We start from the raw sequence: 20,387 nt of genomic DNA on the forward strand, positions 1-20,387 counted from the left end.
ACCGGTGGAAGGTGGGAAGGTTTCTCACCGGTGACGAAGCAAACTGATGGAAAGTGGATAGGGTTCTAATAACAAACCGGTGGAAGGTGGGAATGGTTCTCGCTAGAACAACAAGCCGGCGGATTGGTGCTACATGATCAAAGTCTCCAACCACTAGAATCAGATTCATCGTGAAAACGTAGTACAATAGTCGGGAAAGTTGGAAACTATTAGAAAAATAATAAGAGAAGTAAACTATTGTAAAAAAACAGATGGTTACAATATGATAAAAGACAGATGGAAACACTGTGATCTACCAAAACTAACATTTTTCTTCAAAAACCAAACGGAGACTTAGTCCTGCTCCCTCCTTCACCATATTGTGAGTTCCATTTTCTCAGCTCGTTCATTGTTGTCGCGTCGTAGGCCACAGATGGGCTCACCTGCAAAATCACATCACCCATACAATATAATCATATCTTTGTGGTTTATATAAATCACCGATAATGCAAAAGGCAAAAAACGCAATAAGTATATATATTTTTTACTACTAAATTACCTTAGCTTTAGACTGAACGAAGTCATCCAAACATAGCGAGCGTAGACCAGGAGACTCTTCCGCTCTCGCACCCTAAATATTCAAACGAGGAAAAGAATCAAGCAAAACAGCTACGAAAGTAACCAGTCTATATTTTAATGCAGATTCTAGACCTTTTGTTCTTCTTGTAACAGTTCTTGAACAGGCCTGTACGCAGCAGCAATGCATAGATTCTGCAATAGTACCCACAAAAAGAAATGAATAAGAATAAAGAAAGAAGTTACAAGTGCCGTCACAAGCTGGGAATAAATAAAAACGGATACCAACCTTAAGATCACTACCAGAATAACCTTCAGTTTCCTTTGCAAGTTTGTCGAACTGGAAACCAGATTCAAGATTTTCTGGAGTTAGAAATATTTTCAGTATCTTTGACCTGTTTTCGGCATCTGGTAAGTCGACATATATCCTACAATCCCCATAGGAAATAAAAAGCTCTCACTTAGACGAGGATTCACAGATTAACATTACGAGAAAATATTAACTACAATCTTCACAAATGGAAATGGAAGTCAAATCAGATGTTACCGTCTTGGTAGACGACGAATCACAGCATCATCAAGATCAAAGGGACGGTTGGTGGCACCGAGAATGAGGATCCTTTGGCTGTCTTTTGACCTGAGCCCGTCCCAAGCTGCCATGAACTCATTTCTCATTCTTCTGGTAGCTTCGTGCTCGGACGAGCCACCACGAGCACCTAAAAGACTGTCGATCTATCAAACAAACAAAAATCCCGGTCAGTCACATAGTTACTCATCATCAATCCCGGACATAATAAAGAAAATGTATCCTAGTTACAAAATTCTCACCTCATCAACAAATATAATTACAGGTGCTAGCTTGGTGGCAAAGGAAAAGAGAGCCTTAGTGAGCTTCTCTGCATCTCCGAACCACTATACCAAACAAGGAACAGAGACAAGACAGAGTCAGATCCGAGTATAAGTTACCACGCAGAGAATAATCGTTAAGGTTGATTATTAAATGAAACATGCATACAAATAGACAAGAAAAAACACTGTTATACGACACAGTCCATTTTACCTTTGATGTAAGTGTTGAGCCCGTTATGCTAATGAAGTTAGCTCCAGCTTCTGTTGCAAGTGCCTTGGCGAGGAGCGTCTTACCCGTTCCAGGAGGACCGAAAAGCAGTATTCCTTTACAGGGCTGAAAAAAGGTCGTGTCATCAGTATTATCAGTCAAGATGAAGAGAAGTACCTGACCTAGAAAAAAAATCATATGTCCCAAACAAAATGCAATACCCGCAAGAGATTTCCACGAGAGAAAAGCTCTGGCCTTCTCATGGGGAGAATAACCAGCTCATTTAATGCTTTTTTCACGTTTTCAAGCGCCCCAATATCTTCAAATTTGACGCCTATTTCTCCAGGAGCAACCACAGCCGAGACAAAATTTCTTTCATACTCATCCTTAGCAAGATTCTGCAATACATTGTCTGTTAACATCATTGTTACTCAAAGGTACTCAAAATCCATATACCATAATCCAAGGTAGGAAAGTAACCTTCAAGTTTTGTGAGGGCTTTAGGGAATTTTCTTCTAATTTTCTTAACCTCCCAATTGATATTTCAAGGCTTGAAAAAAAGGAATAAAACGTAATAAGTTAAAAATAAATAAAATTACAGATCCACAAGATATAGCCACAGTCATATGTACCTTTCACGAGGCAGAGACAAGCGACCTCCTTTTACCAATGGGTCAGGACAAGAAGCTAAATAGTGATTTTTGGCCCAGCCAAGAACCTTTTCTGCTTCTGCAAAAACAAAGCCACAAGTTTCTGAGGTCTCTTCTTCATCATATAGTAATTTAAATTCTAGAAAAAAAGGGCAAAAGTCAAATGTTGCAACAGCGGAAAAAAAGCAGCAGATATCAAACGTCAAGCACAAGAACTGTTTCCATTCTCAACTAAATCTAATTAGAAGATTAAATAAAAGGGAGAATAGAGGATCTAAGGGTGTGCTCATAGGTAGCTCCTATTCTCAAATGTTTCGCATTAGTATCCAACAGCCCGATTCTAGCCTTCAGGCATAAGAAGAACTGCCACTGTACATGATAGAGAGGATTCACCAGTACAGACAAAGAAGTGCTTGAATTCTCTATTAGCAACTATTACTACAAAACAAACCAAGTATTTTCATCCTGAGTTACGCACTTTGCTTTGTCAATATCACCCCATCGGTGTTCACTTGGTATAAGTCTGTGCATAATAACTCATGTTCTTCAAGTGCCTGGGAAAGAGTACATTAAGGGATAAAACTATTAGTGAGAATATCGCACATTCAACTATGTGTTCCCATTGGCATATTATTTTAGATCCACGTACCTTTAGTAACTCATTTATATTGCTCCGCGATATCACAATTCTCCTATCTTCTCCTAGTTGTTTGTTGAATAGTCTGAGGGTATCTTCCTCCTACACCAACATTTTACAGGAAGGAATCAAGTTGATATATGCCTCGTACCCTTAACATGTATACTTGAACAGACAGCTAATGGAACTACGGAAGTAGCTTATCCTCTGCTAAAATAGGATAGCACGTGGCAAAGGAGCTTTGCAAAAGCATACATGGGTCACAGACTCACAGATGAACTTGTACCTTCCAAAGAGACTTTGAGAAAGAGATATTGTCAAAGCGACATAGTCAGACTAGTCTATGCTATCTCGCCTAGGTAAAACAACATATCTACGCCTCCTCGTTCATTATCTAAAGTTCACTGTTAATTTACTAAAAAATTTCCTAAGACATCAGGCAAACCTTTGGGGGATGTAGGTGCATAACATTAGTGAAAAGCTTATATATCTCATTCTCCTCTGATTTTTTCCTTCCAGTTAATCCCTCTGTTAGGCACTTCAAGGGAAGAGGCTGCAACACACAAAGGCAACAAGAAATTTTTTATTGAGTTAATAATATCAAGACGAGCATGACAGCGCAAGGGATGTCATTTTAAAATGCAGACCCACAAACAAAAAAGTCATATGAAGTAGAATGACATTGTGAATCCACATTTACAGTCTTAAACATGTTGCAAATATATAAGTAAAATGTTGTAAAACTTAGAAGTCCCCATTAGACTTTTGTTAATCAAGGGACAACAGAGGATAAAAAAGAATCTCCGCTATTCATGCAAAAAGTGCACCATGAATAAATATATCAATAAAAGGCTATTTTAATGTTTAACTTACCAGCTTAGCAAGTCGGCTAAAGTTTGGGAGTACCATCGTCTGTTTTCAGTAAAAAGTAACTTGTTCAATCACTAAAAGGAAACAAAGGCTGAACAAAAACCAATGACAAGGGAGTGAGTTATAAAGACAGGCTTACAAGTTTCTCTCTTTCTTTTGAGCCTGTTTCTATCTTGTTCTGCCCACATATCATAACAATCGGACCTGATAGTTTATTAAACATTTCCTGAACTTTGTCTACAAATTCTTTTCGTCTCGTTTTAGGCACAGCTCTAGACAACCACTGCGAAGTGTCTGGAAAATAGACTATTAGTGGTTGGATGGATCGCAAAACCTACAAAGACAGGAAGATAATGGTATAACTGTAGACGACAATCCAGAATATACTTTTCATAAATAAAAATACATAGAGGCATCCACAATATAGGAATAAAAGAACATTCATGATCTTTAATGTTTTGAATGTTTATGCTGCTAGGTCACAGTTTTCAGCAAGTGACCCCTTGATAACTGAATTTAGCACAGGGAGTAAAGCCAACAAAAATAGCCAGTGTAACTTCCAAAATATACCTCATTCAAAGCATCCACAGCAATGTATCCATCTACTGCCTGCATATCCAAATCGTACTTGAGGTCTTTCACTGCGTAATAAAATAAATTTTGCTTAGCTACGTTTAAATCAAACCTCTTTATATATAGCAAGCAATTCTCTAGATTCACAAATATCACACATTAACGATCGGAATATTAAGAAGCAATTATACCATCAACCCAGTGGATAGGTAACATCTGGGGCTGCTCTGCTGGCTTTTTCTCACTTCCCTCTGTAGTTTTATCATCACCACAATCAAATATGACAGCAACACGGTTCCCACTCACCTCATATACCTCTCCACGCTGTCCACTAGATAATGGCCTGAAAGTTTAAACAATCTGGTTAAAAATTTCAATTCTGAGTTCGATAAATGTTGCAAAAGGAGTGCACAGAATAAATTTCCCCACTTTCAGGCAACTCAAATTACAAAAACCGTAGATGGCATACTGTCATTAGAATTACGAATATCATGAAAGAAGGGTATGTGATGATGATATTCACAACCAAACAAGATTCAATTCATCAATTAGCAAAATGATAACGTTGATTGGGAGAATTGTGAATGGTGTTGCACATCTAGGAAGAAACATTTCTAGAAAAGAAATATGATACAGAGAGGAACTAACGAATACATCAGAAGGCAAGAGTTGTAACAGAAGTTTGCCTCACATCACATCCACTGCTATGCCTGAACTATTCAAACCCAAATCCCCGATGAATTGAAAAGGCAGATCCAACTTACTTGGAACAATCATAAATTATCAACTGTTAGCTGATGAGAAAATTACTATCAACACCACTAGGCAGACCAAGAGCCATAGCCACAAATAATATCAGACCAATGTAACGTAGATGATATTTAATTGCCTGAATTTGCAAGATGATATTTCAAAATCCCTCATAATCCCTAAACTTTTTTCAGTGCAAAGGTTCTACTACCAGTTGTCAACCCTTCACAAGCTTACACAACTCGACAGGTAAAGTAACAAAGCACGTGGTCATATTGAAATAGGTAATCAACAAAAGAAAAATATTAAAATTCTAAGGAAAGCCAGACTATGAGATAAGAAGGATAAACTTTAAAAGACAAGACTATGAACTCAAATAGGAAAAAGAAGGCAATTCCTGCACCCAGTTCCCCCTATGGACAGCTAATGGTGTTTCCGACCCCTTGAAGTAGAAGCGATATGAAAAAGGAAAAAACCTTGGAAGAAAAAAAGATAAAACCTTAAAATACCACAAGACATTTATCAATTTTCCACGCTAGATGACTTACCAACCCACCTGCCAGGAATAACGGTAAAGGCACTCTTTTGACCATCGGATGTAAAAATCCTCCCCAATACGACCCTGTGATCCATTTACAAGCCAACAAAAGATAAGAATGAAATCATAACTCTAGGTTCTCGAAAATTTCTCAACTCCTAGATATTGCAGTATGAAGCCTTTGATGCCTTATTCCAAATATTTAGGTCTATCGTGGACTTGCTTCTAGACTACGAAAGGGTTCATAACCAATTGTAGACACTCAATGCGTATTTAGACAACTAAAATAGATCAATACAAATATATATTATATCCATGCACATGGACAAAATAATATCAATACAGGAAACGGGGATGCCACCATTAACTGAAAATGAAAATGGAACGCCAATTTTGCTTTGCTTCGTCCAAAATGAAAAGGGAACGCCAATGGGAAACAGATTCACACAGAAGTAAATCAGTAAATTACCTATGCTTTGCTTCGTCCTTCTTAGGAGACCCAACATACTTTACTTGGTCTCCTGCAAATACGTGGAAAGATTAAAAATTTGGAATGAAAAGGAAAAGGGAAAAAGTTAAAGGCTAGTAATGAAATACAACACAAAGAAAAGTATAACTAGATACAAAGCTTTTCAAACATGCCGTGCCCATTGAGAAAATGGGATACATTATAAAGAACATCTCGATACAATACTATCCAACCAGCTAAACAGACATCATTTGATGCAAATAGCAAGGTGAACATGTTAAGAGTTGGCTACCTTTCTTAAGAGGCCGCTTGGCTTTATCATAATGATCAACTGCAGCTTCTGAAACCTCACTAGAGCCATATAGTTGTTCTGACATTCTCTGCCACAATGTAGAGCAGATAAGGACATGTACAGCATTTCCAAATTCTATTGATTAGAAACAAAAGAATGATGTAGCAGTCATCATGTAGATCAATGAAACAGCAACCAAAAGGCATGCATAGCGACTCCTTTTCGAAGCATGTGTAGTTTACCGATAAAAAGTCCATTGAAAATAAATAGTATAAGAAAATGGAAAAATTACATGGCAAGGTAACAAAAAAATCACATTGTCCATAGGAAAGGGAATGCAATTATCATGGTAGATCTATAAAGCCACATAAGAAGATCATACCTTCTCGATATCCTCTATGTCAGCTCCAAGTTTCTTGAGGACTTGCTTAGAAATCTCCAAATATCTTTCTTCATCGTCAGTTCCTTCTACCTTCGCTTCATTGCTACTCGTCTCATCATTGTTTGCATCGGTTTCTTCCTCAGCTTCTGACTCTGAAGTGCACTGATCTGATTCTGCAATGTCATCATCTGATTCAGACTCTTCATTGTAGTCATCAGCAGAATCCTGATCAGAATCCAACAATCATGAAACAGACAGAAAGAAGAAAGGTAGCAGCATGTCATAGAAAATAAACATCAGAATCTCACGTAAGGTGCAAGAACGCTGCTGTCAAGAACCAACAGGGGAACTTGTGTATCTCGGGCAAGTGCGCGTACTAACCTCTCCCGGTAGAGCTCAGTGCCTGTATAATTATTGGACCTTATTTCCTCAGCACTTATATAGTTTGATATAAATCATAAAACACTGCAATGCATTCTCTAGTCAAAAAAAAAAAAAAACAAACCTGGAACACTCTGGAGCAATATTCTCCCACTTGAAGAACCTAAACGAGCACCATACCTGGACGCCATATTTTTTTGTTTAATATGTGAGCTAACACATTCCACCAGAGTATCTTTTGTGTGTTCACTGGATGAAAAAAACAGAACATATTAGCAAAAGGAAAGTGACACGATAAATCCCACAAGGAAAAGACAGTCTTTGGTTATTACTGGACGTAGTACGGGAAAGACTCCCAAGAGAGCTGTATAGTATCCCAAGGTTGAATCCTCCGCAAGAAGTCATTCTTCAATCTTTCTCGTTTATTAAGGAAAGGTGACTCCTTTTTGGTTTCACTAGCAAGCTTCTCATTGTTGAGCCAATCAATTTGGTCTTGTTCTCCAAGCTGAGCGTGAGAATCAAAAGGCTCAGCACCAAACACATTTTTCTCATTCCCTGTCTTTTCTTTACTCGAAGGGAAACGGCTATCCTCACTAGCATTCCTTCCATCACCTTCAGAACAAAACCGACGCAGTTGGCTGTTCCATGAATAGTCTCTAGAGGCAACAATGGCACCAGGAGAATGAGAATAATAGTTTCTTGAAAGTATAGTTGTGGTGGATCTATAAGATTGGGAAGCGGTGTGGTGGTCACGAATCACTGGCCTCGCTAAGCATTTGTCTTGCTGCAATACAAAACCCCATCTCTGCTTTCTCCTTATTATTCTTGTATACATCGCAAGTTACTTTCCTCAACAAAAAAAAAAAAAAAAAAAAAAACCTTCATTTAAAATCAATGCAGAAAGAGGAAAAGAATACACGGCGGCATAGTGAATCCAGAAAAAGAAAAACCTAATTCAAGGTAGGTCTAGTAGTGTTTCGTTACCTTAGCTTGAGCTTCAACACAGATATCCAACAAAATTAGTTTTTGCTAATTCCATCTCAGAGTTGGAGGAAGAAGAACATGAGAGAGATCTTCTTCGTAGGTTTCGAACTCTGGGCTTTTGGTTTCGTGACGTGGCGTTGTTTACACTTTCAAATGGGCCCATTTAAAAATGTAAACCATTCCTACTATTATTTTGAAACACAGTTTATGACTAAACCTTCATTTTGTAAGAAATTACAAGGATATATCATTGGAGTTATAAACAAATATTCGAATTTTTTAGAGGGTAACGACGAAATTTCACACCCCCTCTAAACGGATAAACACGCGGATCCTATATGACCCGTTTTAAGATTTTGGATCTTATGCTTAAATCCTGACCGCTCAACAATATACATCTTAACCGTTAAATTAAAAATTATTTGTTCACTTATAAATATTGGGTCTGCCGGCCCATATTACCTAACAAAACAAAGTTATTGGGTCTGCCGGCCATATTAACAAACGAATCAAAGAAATCTAAGAAATCTCGCATTCTATGTATATTTATCTTGGTCGACATGTAATACCATTAAATCAATTCCATAATTAACTCAACTTATCGTTATTAATATTCCTTATATATCTTACTAATAAAAAATCCCGCATACGTCGTTAATTTAGCGTGCTCGATATATAGTACTTTTAAATATTTTCCAAAAATATCTAAACCGACTACTATTGTTACCATATAAATCCATGATTTTGCTTAAATTCTAACAATATATGGTAACCGATATTCTATCATAATATCGAATATACCTTAACTCTTGTAGTATAGAGATCTTTATTCGTCTTGATATTATCGTCTCATTAAATCAATACCACCTTCCTTATCGGTGTGAATATTCGATACACCATCGTAAAAATTATATATATAAGAACATACTCATTGTAGAAACACCACATATTTTCATACACAACCATTTGCTTAACAAAGGGAAATGTTAGGCTCACCTCTCCCCATTACCCCTCTTAAGTTACTCAGGCCCTATAGAGTAAACTGGCTTATACAAGTTAGGATTTTGCATCTATGGAGGCATTACAACGTCAAAATCGGAGAAGCCATTGAAATGTTTTTAGCAGATGCTGCGGTAGTAATCATTCGTTTCATTATTATCGTTCATATTTAACACTATTATTACCTTATTTTTGAATCATTTTTTTGTTTTTGTAGGGTGATAAGATAGCTGCTACTGTGAAAAGGGATCAAATCAGATCGTATGAAGGGAAACTCAAAGAAGGGAGTTGGATCTTTATTTCGACTTTTAATTTGTCTCCTACTTATGGTGCTGTGAAGCTATCTGAATTGAAATGGAAGATTCTTTTCACTTCGAGAACAGTAGTTAACCCTTCTGATAATATATCTGATGATATGTTTCTTTCATTAGCATCTTATGAAAATGTTCTGGCCGGGAAGCAAAACGAAAGTTTTTTATTTGGTACGTCTATCATATTAGATTTAATATTAATATGTCCTACTTTTTACTTAAAAATTAACCAAAACGTTTTACCTCAGATTTCTTTGGTCAAGTTGTCGACTGTGGTGAAGTTAAAGAAATAACTTCAACTAACAAACCAACTACCAAAATCGATTTTCACCTGAGAAATTCTGAGTAAGTTTTATTGATATAACATTTTGTTTTTTACAATTTATCCATCTACCTGTTCTTACAACTCTTTTTTAAACAGGGATACACGTGTTTTGTGTACTCTTTGGGGTACTTGCTCCCAAATAATAAGTAAAGTTTGCCACGAGTCTACCGATGGTATTGTTTTCTGCTTAATAAGATTTGCTAAAGTCAATTTTTACAACGGTACGTATTTTTCATACCTCCAACTTATTTATAGTCTATTAAATAATTATTATAATATATTTCATTTAACCAAGCATTTTTACAGATGTCTGGAGTATTCAAAATCAGTGGGACTGGTCACAAGTTATAATCAATCCAGTAATCCCTAAAGTTGAAGACCTAAGACATCTGTTAGTTTCTTTTGTCATATACTTTTATATATATTTTCCTCTATTGTCGAAATTTCATAACCTTTGCATCTTGAATTTTTGACTTTCCAATGATGGCTTGCAATTAACTATCATGGATTCATTGCAAAAGAAGGTATTTTGGGGAAAACCTAAAAAGGAAGAAATAGAAGAATACCCAGTGAAAACCATCCAAGAAGTCCTACATGCCTTTGAGGTATACTTATTATTTTACAATCTTTAATCTTTAAACTATTTAAAATTTTTTATTTTTAATAAAAATAAATCTTTATAGGTAGGGATGTGTCGCACTGTTTGTACAGTATTTGAAGTCGATACAGACTATGCTTGGGTCTACATTGCGTGTAAAAAATGCAATAAAAAGACTATCGTAATGCAAGACATTAAGTTGGAAGATGAAAAGCAAAAACCATCACCAAAGTTTTTTTGTGAGTATTGCAAAGAGTACACAGCATATGTCTCTCCCAAGTAAGTATTTTACTTAAATTTTACACCTAAATTTATATATAGTATATAATGTTATATAACACTAACAGTAAATCAACTGATTTTCACATCAAACAATGTTAAGGTTCTGGATTTATCTAAAAGTCAAAGACGATACTGGAGAAATGAAATGTATGGTTTTTGACAGCTTCGCTGCCGATATGGTTGGAATGCAAGCTTCAGAGCTCTTAAACAATAGATACAATTTGGTAATTATTCATGTTTATAGCTGTTTGATGTTTTATTTGGTTTTAGACGAATCTTTAGATATTTTAAAACAATCTACTTTGCTTATATATAAATCAGCTAGAAGATCCTGATTCTATTCCTCTCGAAGTTAAAGCTTTACAAGGCCAGACATTCGAGTTCCTTCTTTCTATCGAGTCGAAGCATATTAGGGGGAACTCCACCACTTACAATGTGGCTGCATTGTGCTCTGACGGGAATAAAATTGATCCCCAGATTGTCTCTTCGGACACATATGTAGATCCTTCTTCAATGTTATATGGTGGTCAGGTATCAATATTTTTATATAAATTGGATTTCCAATATGGTTATTTGTAGACATTAAATTAATAACTGTAAAATTATACGTAATTAGGGTTCTTTAATGCTTACTGATGGGGGTGAGCCATCTGATGTGGATGCTTCAACCTCTTCCACACCATCATCAAAAAGAGGTTCATCAAACGAATTTGAAGGAGATGACCAATCATCTACATCCAAAAAACATTGTTCTAAGTTGGTTAATGAAGAAGCTGTTAATGTTGCTGCTGTTTCTAAGGAACTAGACCATTTGTTGAATTAATTTCCTTTGATTTTATTATCTACCTTGATTATTTTGAATTTCGACATTGGTTATGGTTTATGGTATTTTTTATTAAGACATTTGGTATTTTTTATTATCTATCTTGATTATTTTGAATTATTTTCGATATGAAGCTATGTGGTTAATTTCTATATTTCTATATGTTTATGGTTTAGAGTTTGAAATTTTTTAATGAATATTTATCATTTCTATCTTCTATACATTTTATATATGTTATATTGTTAAATATAGAAATTGTAAAAATGTAAGTTTTAATCAGTACATAATTTTGTGTATAATTTGAGAAAAACATTCAATGTATACACATCTCTTTTTAATTCATTCTTAGTTGAATAAAAAAGAAAATTCAAGTTGATAACTGAATCTTCTCTGTTTTCAAGCAAAAGTTCATGTTTAATGACAGTTTTTTCCGTAATACATTGAATATAATCCCGATAATTACGCTTTTATTGAAATATAATATCAAATTAGGTGAATCTCGAAATCTCAATAGGCATCTTTAACCCTATATATAAATTGTTCTTTGCAATACTTGATATTCATCAAACGTGAAAATTATTTTACTTCCTTCCAAAAAGAATATTTTTGTTTCCTTCTTTAACTGATATCATGAATCTCGGCTTTGATCGACTACGTAACATGTATACATGGGATTCTTATGGTCGTATTTGTGTGAAGGTTCTTCGTAAATGGCGAAAGAGAGATGAAGAAGATGATTGTATCGAAATGATTGTTTGTGATATATTTGTAAGTAAAAGTTTTCAGTTTTTTAAAACTACTGTAGTTTTAACACATATGTACATTTGTCTCTGTAATAACCCTTTTGTTCTTCGTTTTCTATATTTATATGAATACAGGGTGATAAAATGTTCATAACCATTCCTAATCACTTGATCCAATATTTATCGGATCAATTTGAAGAAGATGCTTGGAAAATCATAACTACTTTCCAAGTTGTCAACACCAGAAGGTTTATTAGTTTACCCTATATTACTCTTTGCATACTATTGAAGGAAGAAACGAGAGTTGAATACACTGAAGCAAGGACCACCAATCATTTCATCGACTATGTTTCATGGGATACATTTTTTGATGGTTATCATGCCGACAGTAACAGATGCTTAGGTATTACTATATATTAATAATGATTTGTATAGTTTATTGGTATTCTTTGGTTTAATTTTTAACCTACTAAATTTATCACTTGCAGAGATTATGGGCCGAATAGTCCGTGTGCAGCCTATTAGGTATCTCGACAAAGATACTTCTACTCAGTTTAATGGGATGGACAGGGTGATACGTTTTTATCTCATTAATGAAAAGTAATAATTCTCCAAATACACAACTTTTTAAGAAAATAATATATACATATACTGTTTGAAATTTGATATTTACTGAAATCGTATATTTTGTAGCGACGAAGAGATTCATTGTCTTGCTTACAATGAACATGCTGACTACTTTAGACAAAACTGGGTTCGAAGCTTCACAATTCCTATTATAGGTGTACTGCGTTTCTGGAAGCCAAAGTATTCTGCAAATGGTATTTTTTTTTAATCCATAATGTCAATTTACATGATTGCTTAATAACGAAACATAATAATTTATTCAAATTGTAGGTGAGAAAATCGAACTTGAAAGTGTTCCTGCAATGTCTACTATTCTAATTGATCCACCATATACAGAAGTCTATGATTTTAGAAACAGGTATCTTCTTAATGTCAATAAATGATATATTTTTTTCTTTATAATATACTTATTACTAATAATTGTATTTGATTTTTTTAGAATATCTTTCAACAGAGATCCTGATGATGACAACTATGACTTTTGAGAAGGGCAAGTAAAGAAATCACACTATACAAAAGAAAGCAATCCTCAGTTTTCAAACTTTGGACATAATTTAGATTTTTTTCCCTTCTTTTCTAATTGCCTTATGTTGGTATGTTTGTTTTTTATGTTTCTTTATGGTGATGTAGCAAACACACATTTAATTTGTTTAATACATTTTGATTTCTTTATAAAAATAGCACAAAGGTCAAAATGTGTTAAAAAATCAAACAAATCCCGACAATTATTCTTTTTAACCAAATACAAACAAATTAGCTCAATCTCAATAACTGATTTGATATTGTTCTTTTGGTATATTTTATTTTGCATCTTAAATACAATTTACATAAAAAAAGAGGAAACGACTACTTTGCTTATATCGGTTGTTAAGATTTATTATATTTTGAGATTTTGTTCTTAATTGTAAACAACTACTTTGCTTATTTGTATGTTAATATTTACTTATACCACGAGAATATTTCAGAGAATATTATTTCTACCAAAAAGATCAATTGTGGTTTATTATTATTTATTATTACACAAACCCTAGATGTCTAACTTATATAAACCCTAACAGAAACAAGGAACAAAAGCATCACTGGCATATTGATTTACTTACCCAAAGAATGAAAGACATTCAAGATCCACTGCTTCTAGGTTGGTTTGATCTAAACCACAACTCATCTTTAGCAAGAGAACTCACGTTTGAGGATATACCTAAGTATTTTACTTGGAATTCCGAACAAATGTGTTGGATCAAAAGAATGAGAGCAGTATCGAATACTAGGACATCTTATATTCCAAGTAAGTTTCATGGTCATGTTCATTTGCAACTTCTTTTCCGTTTTCTGAAAGGGCCAAGATGTGATGAAGATTTGAGGACGTTTGATGGTGTGGTCTATGACTCTTACAAGGATGCATGTTTGGCTAGAGGATTACTAGAAGAATGATATCTTACTATTTTGAAGATTTTATATAATATTCCTTTCATTTTCTTAGATTTTTTTTATTCAGCTTTCAGTATTTTAATTTATCTATCATGATTTCTATATTAATAAAATAAATTTTCTTCCTATTTTCATTTTATGAAAACTCTAATTGCCTTCCTATTTTCATTTTATGGTTAATATACATTGTCTTCCTATTTTCATTTTATGGTTAATATACTATTGTATATATTAATGTATAGAGGTAATACGATTACAAAACTGACGTTTACTTACATCACAATATATCCCTAATAAATAAAAAAATAAAAAAACTTGAATCTCACCAAAATAGAAGAAAAGTATAATAGTTAGGCAAGATAATATACCAACGTCGAAAATGGAAGAAAAATAAAACTAAACCATTGATTTAGATCATCGAAAGAACTACCAAATGGTTCTCAAATACACACAATTCAATGCTTAAAATTACTAAATATACTTCTTAAAAATATATATCAGGTATTTCTTCTGGGATGTCTTAAGAATACCTTATCTTAGTTTTTTAAAGTGATGATAGATTATTTTGTGTAACATGTCAAGATTATTTTTATGTAACATGTCAAGATTATTTTGATGGAAGGTAAATATATTGTTGTTTAATATTGAAATTTCTGTTTATATTATTCATTCTAAATCATCTTTTTAAACCTTTTTCCAGATATGTATCTGCATGTGAAGCTATGTGGAGGATTTTAGCTTACCAAATACATTATAGGCAAACCGCTGTTGTGCCACTCAGTTTCCATGAGGAAGGCAAACAACCTATTTATTACAGAGAAGGTGAGTCTGCACAGAATGTCATGGATCGTGACTCTCTTGATGAATCTCAGTTTCTTGCTTTATTTGAACTTAATAAGCGTGATGAAGAAGCAAGAAAGTTATTATACGAAGAAATACCAAGCAAGTTTATTTGGGATGGAAAGGAGAAGTGTTTTTTTAGGAGAAAAACAAAAGCATTTGCAATAGGTAGAATTAACTACGTGCCTCCGACCATAGATGATGCATATCATTTGAGGATACTCCTTAATTCCATCAGAGGTCCTACCAGTTTTGATCACATTAAAACTGTTAATGGTGTCGTACACAAAACGTATCGTGAAGCATGTTACAGTCTTGGGTTGTTAGATGATGACAAAGAATATATTGAAGGTATCAAAGAAGCAAATTTCATGTGTTCTCCAAAGTTCGTTCGTAAAATGTTTGTCAGGATGCTTCTTGCAGCCGTTTTAAGTACTCCTCATATTGTATGGGAAGAAACTTGAGAAATGTTATCTGAGGACATTTTAAGGCGCAAAAGAAAAGAATTAAAGCGACCAGGTACATTACTTAACTATCTTATATAGATACATTTTTTTTTAATTAGTTAAATGTAGTATATAAATTTATAAATCTCATTTTGCAGAGCTTCAATTGACTGATGAAGAAAGGAAAATATTTTGTCTACAAGAGATAAACAAACAGTTGAAAAGGAATGGTTCTTCGCTAGAGTCTTTCAAAACTCTGCCTCAGCTACAGAATGATAATATTCCGGTTTTAAACCAGTTAATAGCTGATGAACGGAGATTCATCAATCAAACTGATTTAAAGAAGAATCATCTGGAGTGGTTAAATATGCTTACGGAAGAGCAGAAGAAGATATATGATGAGATCATAGACTCTGTTTTCAAAGATAAAGGTGGAGTATTTTTCTTATATGGTTTTGGTGGAACTGGTAAAACATTCCTTTGGAAAGTTCTATCTGCAGCTGTAAGAATAAGGGGAGAAATAGTTTTGAATACCGCATCTAGCGGTACAGCCTCTCTTTTGTTAAAAGGTGGCAGAACAGCTCATTCAAGGTTTGCCATACCTCTTGAAGTTCATGAAACGTCGATGTGCAGAATGTCAAGGTCTTCTGATTTAGGTGAATTAGTCCAAGAAGCGAAGTTGATCATTTGGGACGAAGCTCCTATGATGAGTAAATACTGCTTTGAGACTTTGGATAGAAGTTTGAAAGATATAATGTGTGATCCAGAAGATAAACCTTTTGGTGGTAAGGTCATTATTTTTGGTGGTGATTTCCGTCAGATCCTTCCTGTTATTGTTTGTGCTGGTCGAGAGCAAATAGTTAACTCATCGCTCAACTCTTCTTACCTTTGGAATAATTGTAAAGTTTTAAGGCTAACAAGAAATATGAGGTTGCTGCAAAACATAACTCCGAATCAAGCCACAGAGATTGAAGAGTTCTCGAAATGGATTCTTGACGTTGGAGAAGGAAGACTTAATGAGCCAAATGATGGAGTTGTTGATATTGACATCCCAGAAGAATTGCTGGTCACAGAAGTAAACTCTCCAATTGAATCTATCATTAATGCAGTATATGGTAATTCGTTACATACTGCAAAGGATGCAAGCTATTTTCAAAGCAGAGCTATTTTATGTCCAACAAATGATGATGTCAACACTATAAATGACCACATGATATCTATATTACAAGGTTAGTTAAAGTTTTCTGCTAATATTCTCTATATACTATATAGTAGAGCTATTTTCTCCAAGTTTTTAATTAAAATTATTCATAGTTTTGTTTTAATCCTTTATTGTTTAACAGGTGAGGAAAGAGTTTACTTAAGTTCAGATAGTATTGATCCGCAAGATACAAGGAATAAAGACAATCCTGCATATAGTCCTGATTTCCTAAACTCAGTTAGGATTTCCGGAGTACCAAACCATGCTCTTCGTTTGAAAATTGGTTGTCCAGTAATGTTGCTACGCAATATTGATCCTCATGGAGGCTTAATGAATGGAACAAGACTACAGATTACACAAATGGCTGATCATGTTATACAAGCAAGAATAATCACTGGTACGAGAGTTGGTAAAATTGTTCTTTTACCAAGAATGGTATTAATACCATCAGATACCCGTTTGCCTTTCAAAATGAGACGTAGACAATTTCCTATAAACGTTGCTTTCGCAATGACTATCAACAAAAGTCAAGGTCAGTCTCTCTCAAATGTTGGTTTATACTTGCCTAGACTTGTTTTCTCTCATGGCCAGCTATATGTAGCTATGTCCCGTGTAAGCAGTAAATCAGGATTGAAAATCCTCATTACTGACCCAAAAGGAAAACCTCAAAAGAAAACAAGGAATGTCGTCTTCAAAGAGGTTTTCCAAAACATTTGATCCTGATTCATGCATATCTTCGTAAGTTTCTGTTTTTACTTTGTGTTTATCATTTCAAAATGTATAACTTTGTTTGTCGTTTACAATTTTTGATCATATTATTTTTTTTTTTTGCAGGTTTTCTTTTTCATTTTTACCCATCAAATAAATTTGAGAAAACTTATTATTTATCTACTCCACTAAATTCGTTTTATCTGATATAGACATATTGAATTTCGTTTATTTAATTTATTTCACATCTTTATTAAATTCCAATTTCTACTACGTTATTAATTACAATTATAAGATAATTATTATAATATATATTTGTAATATTAGAGAACCTGATTAATTTAGTAAAGTCATTAATTATGTTATAAATATTTACAAAACCTACTTTCAAAAAAAATTTATGTTGAAGTAACTAACTCCATATATACACATTTATAGAAACAAAAGAATAAAACTACACCTAATACTAAGAATTACAGTACCCAAGGGTCAAGAGTCTCCTGAGGAGAGGACAGAGGCCAGAGGTGTAATAATAAAATAATGAAAGGTAGACTGTGTCAGAATATATATCGTGCTCACTGCAGTCAAATGTAATAAATAAGTACATACTAATTGAAGAATGATTGAAAACGGCGAAATAATCTGAAAAAAAATCAGACAGTATTATAAATTTCAAGTTATAATAAACATTTTGGCCCGTGTTGTAGCACGGGTTACTACCTAGTTTTTATTTGTTATCACCACCCAACAACAGCGACTAGGAAAAAAAGAATTTTACTATCATTTCAATTTTGGAATTAGTTAGTTTACCTTCCTGGCAGTCTGTTACATTTCAAAAATCGTTACTCCAAAAAACCAAAGATTATCAACGAATGAGATAATCAAAATCAATAGAAAATTTAATGATCATTTACGGCTCACACTCTCTACAAGCGACTAGAATTAAGTGTGTATTTCAAGTTGGAAGCTCTACTACTCACTCTCTTAAATTAATCTTTGGGTGCATCATGCTTATGAACTGAGACGAGTTTTATTTCCTATTTCATTATCTCCTCACTTTACCACAACAATATTAATCTATATTAACATTTTCACAGCAGTTTTAGCAATATTTAAATCAGATGTCATTGTAATTAAGACATTTAATACAAAAAATAATAATAATAATAAAAAAAAATCAAAATTAGCAAAATCGAGTATGAAAATACATATTTCCCTAAATATCTGAACAACATCAATTTCTATTTTACTTTTAATTACAAATTTTAAAATGTTTTAATGAAAAAAAACAACTATAGTATCTTACCTTATTCAATTTTGATTTTCCATAATTGGTTTGGCAAATTTATTTCTAAAGATTTGCAAAATACTAACTGATTTTCCATTATACATGTTTTGTTTTTATAATTTGTTTAATGTTTTCTATGTTAAAATGGATAGAGCAATTGATGTCAAAATGGGTAGAAAAAATATAAAAATAAACTAATAATGTATGATTTTATTATACTATATATATATATATATATTTTGTTTTAACCTCCACAAAATGATATATGTTTTTTGACTAAAAAAGATGTGTCAGTTATAGAGTTATGATGTCAAATACAAATATATATATATATATATATATATATATATATATATCATGTTGCACAATTTAGATAGTGAATACATCAAATTTAGTCATATGAGTAATATCAATAATATTACTAACTTTGTGATAATAAAACTAAATCTGTGTAAATGCCGATTTTAGCAATTTAACATATGCACAATACTAAAAAAGCAACAATACTTTATGGAGAATTTTATTTATCCACAGGTCTAAATCTAGACTAAAAATAATCATAAGTATGTGATGGGAATTAGGTTAATATTCGTACACTTATATATTTTTGCGGGTTGGTCTAAAAACACAAACAAAATATCTTTAAACTTAATTTTATATGAAAGGAGTTAAAAACCAACACTAACCTGCTCCATCATACTCATATACAAAACTAACTTTTTTTTAATAACTAAGAGGTTCTTGACAAAACTAACTAATTTCAAATTGGTGAATAAAATTTAAATAACTTTATACAACTACAAAGTATTATACATATTAACAAATGTTTACTTTCACAACAACTAATTTTGACTGATTAAAATCCAAAATAAAAGAATTTTGATTAATTAAATTTCAAATGAAAATAATAATTATTAAATAGATAAAGAAAATAAAATTACAAATATCTCAATATTATTATAAAAAAGTTTAAAAATATATTTGATCCAACATAATGTCTTTGAGTAAGTTATATAAAATATATAAAAATATATAATCTCGCGGTTAAAATCTAGTACCAATTTCAAATTTGTTGTCTTTAATAATTTTTTTTTTGTTTCTTTTCTTAACAATACGAACAAGAAAGCATAAAACGACTATTGTTCCGGTGTTACAACACAAACAACATAATTACAAAAAAAAAAAAAAGATGCAAATACAGTTAAAGACTTTTTACCATAATATTTTTCTTAATACCAACCTCTATGATCTCTTAATTAACTGGTCATGCTTGTAGACTGAAGATTTTGGTCTCACATCACTTACAAAGATGCATAAAACATGATCTAAAAATTATCTAAATCAATTGATATCAGGGGATTTTAAAACTAGAAATAAATTGTTCTCATAAAAAAATCTACATGAACTAGGAAATCTCTTAAGAATTGGAAATTGATCTACCATTGTACTGATCATACCAAAACCATTTTGGGATATTTTGTCCATGAACTCTATCATTCATGACTTGACCATTATAATTTCATACTAAAACTCGAAACCATCTTGTATAAATATCATGGTAAAATTAGATAATTATATAAATTATCTGTCTCCAATTTTTTAACCCTATGCTTCATGTCGTGAACTAATA

General features: G+C 33.1%; 3 protein-coding genes across 9 annotated transcripts; 2 read left to right on the forward strand and 1 right to left on the reverse strand.

The window, feature by feature from the left end:
• Window positions 1–141: 141 nt before the first annotated feature.
• On the reverse strand, window positions 142–8,366 carry LOC104758324 (uncharacterized). 7 transcript variants are annotated; one of them, XR_015586658.1, is made up of 25 exons: window positions 8,139–8,325; window positions 7,487–7,998; window positions 7,279–7,403; window positions 7,082–7,176; window positions 6,774–6,998; window positions 6,392–6,479; window positions 6,100–6,151; window positions 5,649–5,714; window positions 4,534–4,685; window positions 4,340–4,410; window positions 3,909–4,103; window positions 3,773–3,811; window positions 3,345–3,452; window positions 2,912–3,001; window positions 2,741–2,816; window positions 2,245–2,631; window positions 2,093–2,162; window positions 1,834–2,010; window positions 1,616–1,738; window positions 1,384–1,467; window positions 1,103–1,287; window positions 845–983; window positions 691–750; window positions 539–610; window positions 142–422 (listed from the first exon to the last, which is right to left on the reverse strand). XR_015586658.1 is itself a non-coding variant. In XM_010481162.3 (25 exons), the coding sequence occupies exons 2-25, from the start codon at window positions 7,987–7,989 to the stop codon at window positions 315–317; spliced, it is 3,000 nt and encodes a 999-aa protein (XP_010479464.2). In that variant the 5' UTR covers window positions 7,990–7,998; window positions 8,139–8,366; the 3' UTR covers window positions 142–314. The 7 variants fall into 7 exon arrangements, 5 of the variants coding, with proteins under 5 accessions (XP_010479464.2, XP_087351062.1, XP_087351060.1 ...); XR_015586659.1 differs by having other exon boundaries at window positions 7,487–8,003; window positions 8,139–8,257; XM_010481162.3 differs by having other exon boundaries at window positions 2,245–2,341; window positions 8,139–8,366.
• Window positions 8,367–9,121: 755 nt separating this feature from the next.
• On the forward strand, window positions 9,122–9,797 carry LOC147924762 (uncharacterized). Its single transcript, XM_087496939.1, has 3 exons — window positions 9,122–9,271; window positions 9,355–9,607; window positions 9,697–9,797. Exons 1-3 carry the CDS (start codon window positions 9,122–9,124, stop codon window positions 9,795–9,797), a joined length of 504 nt encoding a protein of 167 aa, XP_087353065.1.
• A 479-nt stretch (window positions 9,798–10,276) lies between these two features.
• LOC104748597 (uncharacterized) lies at window positions 10,277–11,476 on the forward strand. The gene is made up of 5 exons (XM_010470211.2): window positions 10,277–10,378; window positions 10,457–10,650; window positions 10,754–10,877; window positions 10,975–11,184; window positions 11,270–11,476. The coding sequence occupies exons 1-5, from the start codon at window positions 10,277–10,279 to the stop codon at window positions 11,474–11,476; spliced, it is 837 nt and encodes a 278-aa protein (XP_010468513.2).
• The last annotated feature ends 8,911 nt before the right edge of the window (window positions 11,477–20,387 follow it).

The sequence above is a fragment of the Camelina sativa genome, chromosome 17, assembly GCF_030686135.1.
Source record: "Camelina sativa cultivar CO46 ecotype springtype chromosome 17, ASM3068613v1".
In the NCBI taxonomy this organism is placed as follows: Eukaryota; Viridiplantae; Streptophyta; class Magnoliopsida; order Brassicales; family Brassicaceae; genus Camelina; species Camelina sativa.

Coding starts and splice junctions, on each gene's coding strand:
- LOC104758324 (XM_010481162.3), bottom strand. CDS start 7,989: ATGTATACAAGAATAATAAGGAGAAAGCAGAGATGGGGTTTTGTATTG. Junction 4,411..4,533: donor ACCTATCCACTGGGTTGATG/GTATAATTGCTT, acceptor TTTATTACGCAG/TGAAAGACCTCAAGTACGAT. Junction 1,288..1,383: donor TAATTATATTTGTTGATGAG/GTGAGAATTTTG, acceptor TTTGTTTGATAG/ATCGACAGTCTTTTAGGTGC.
- LOC147924762 (XM_087496939.1), top strand. CDS start 9,122: ATGTTAGGCTCACCTCTCCCCATTACCCCTCTTAAGTTACTCAGGCCC. Junction 9,272..9,354: donor TGTTTTTAGCAGATGCTGCG/GTAGTAATCATT, acceptor TTGTTTTTGTAG/GGTGATAAGATAGCTGCTAC. Junction 9,608..9,696: donor GGCCGGGAAGCAAAACGAAA/GTTTTTTATTTG, acceptor GTTTTACCTCAG/ATTTCTTTGGTCAAGTTGTC.
- LOC104748597 (XM_010470211.2), top strand. CDS start 10,277: ATGGATTCATTGCAAAAGAAGGTATTTTGGGGAAAACCTAAAAAGGAA. Junction 10,379..10,456: donor AAGTCCTACATGCCTTTGAG/GTATACTTATTA, acceptor AAATCTTTATAG/GTAGGGATGTGTCGCACTGT. Junction 10,651..10,753: donor ACAGCATATGTCTCTCCCAA/GTAAGTATTTTA, acceptor AACAATGTTAAG/GTTCTGGATTTATCTAAAAG.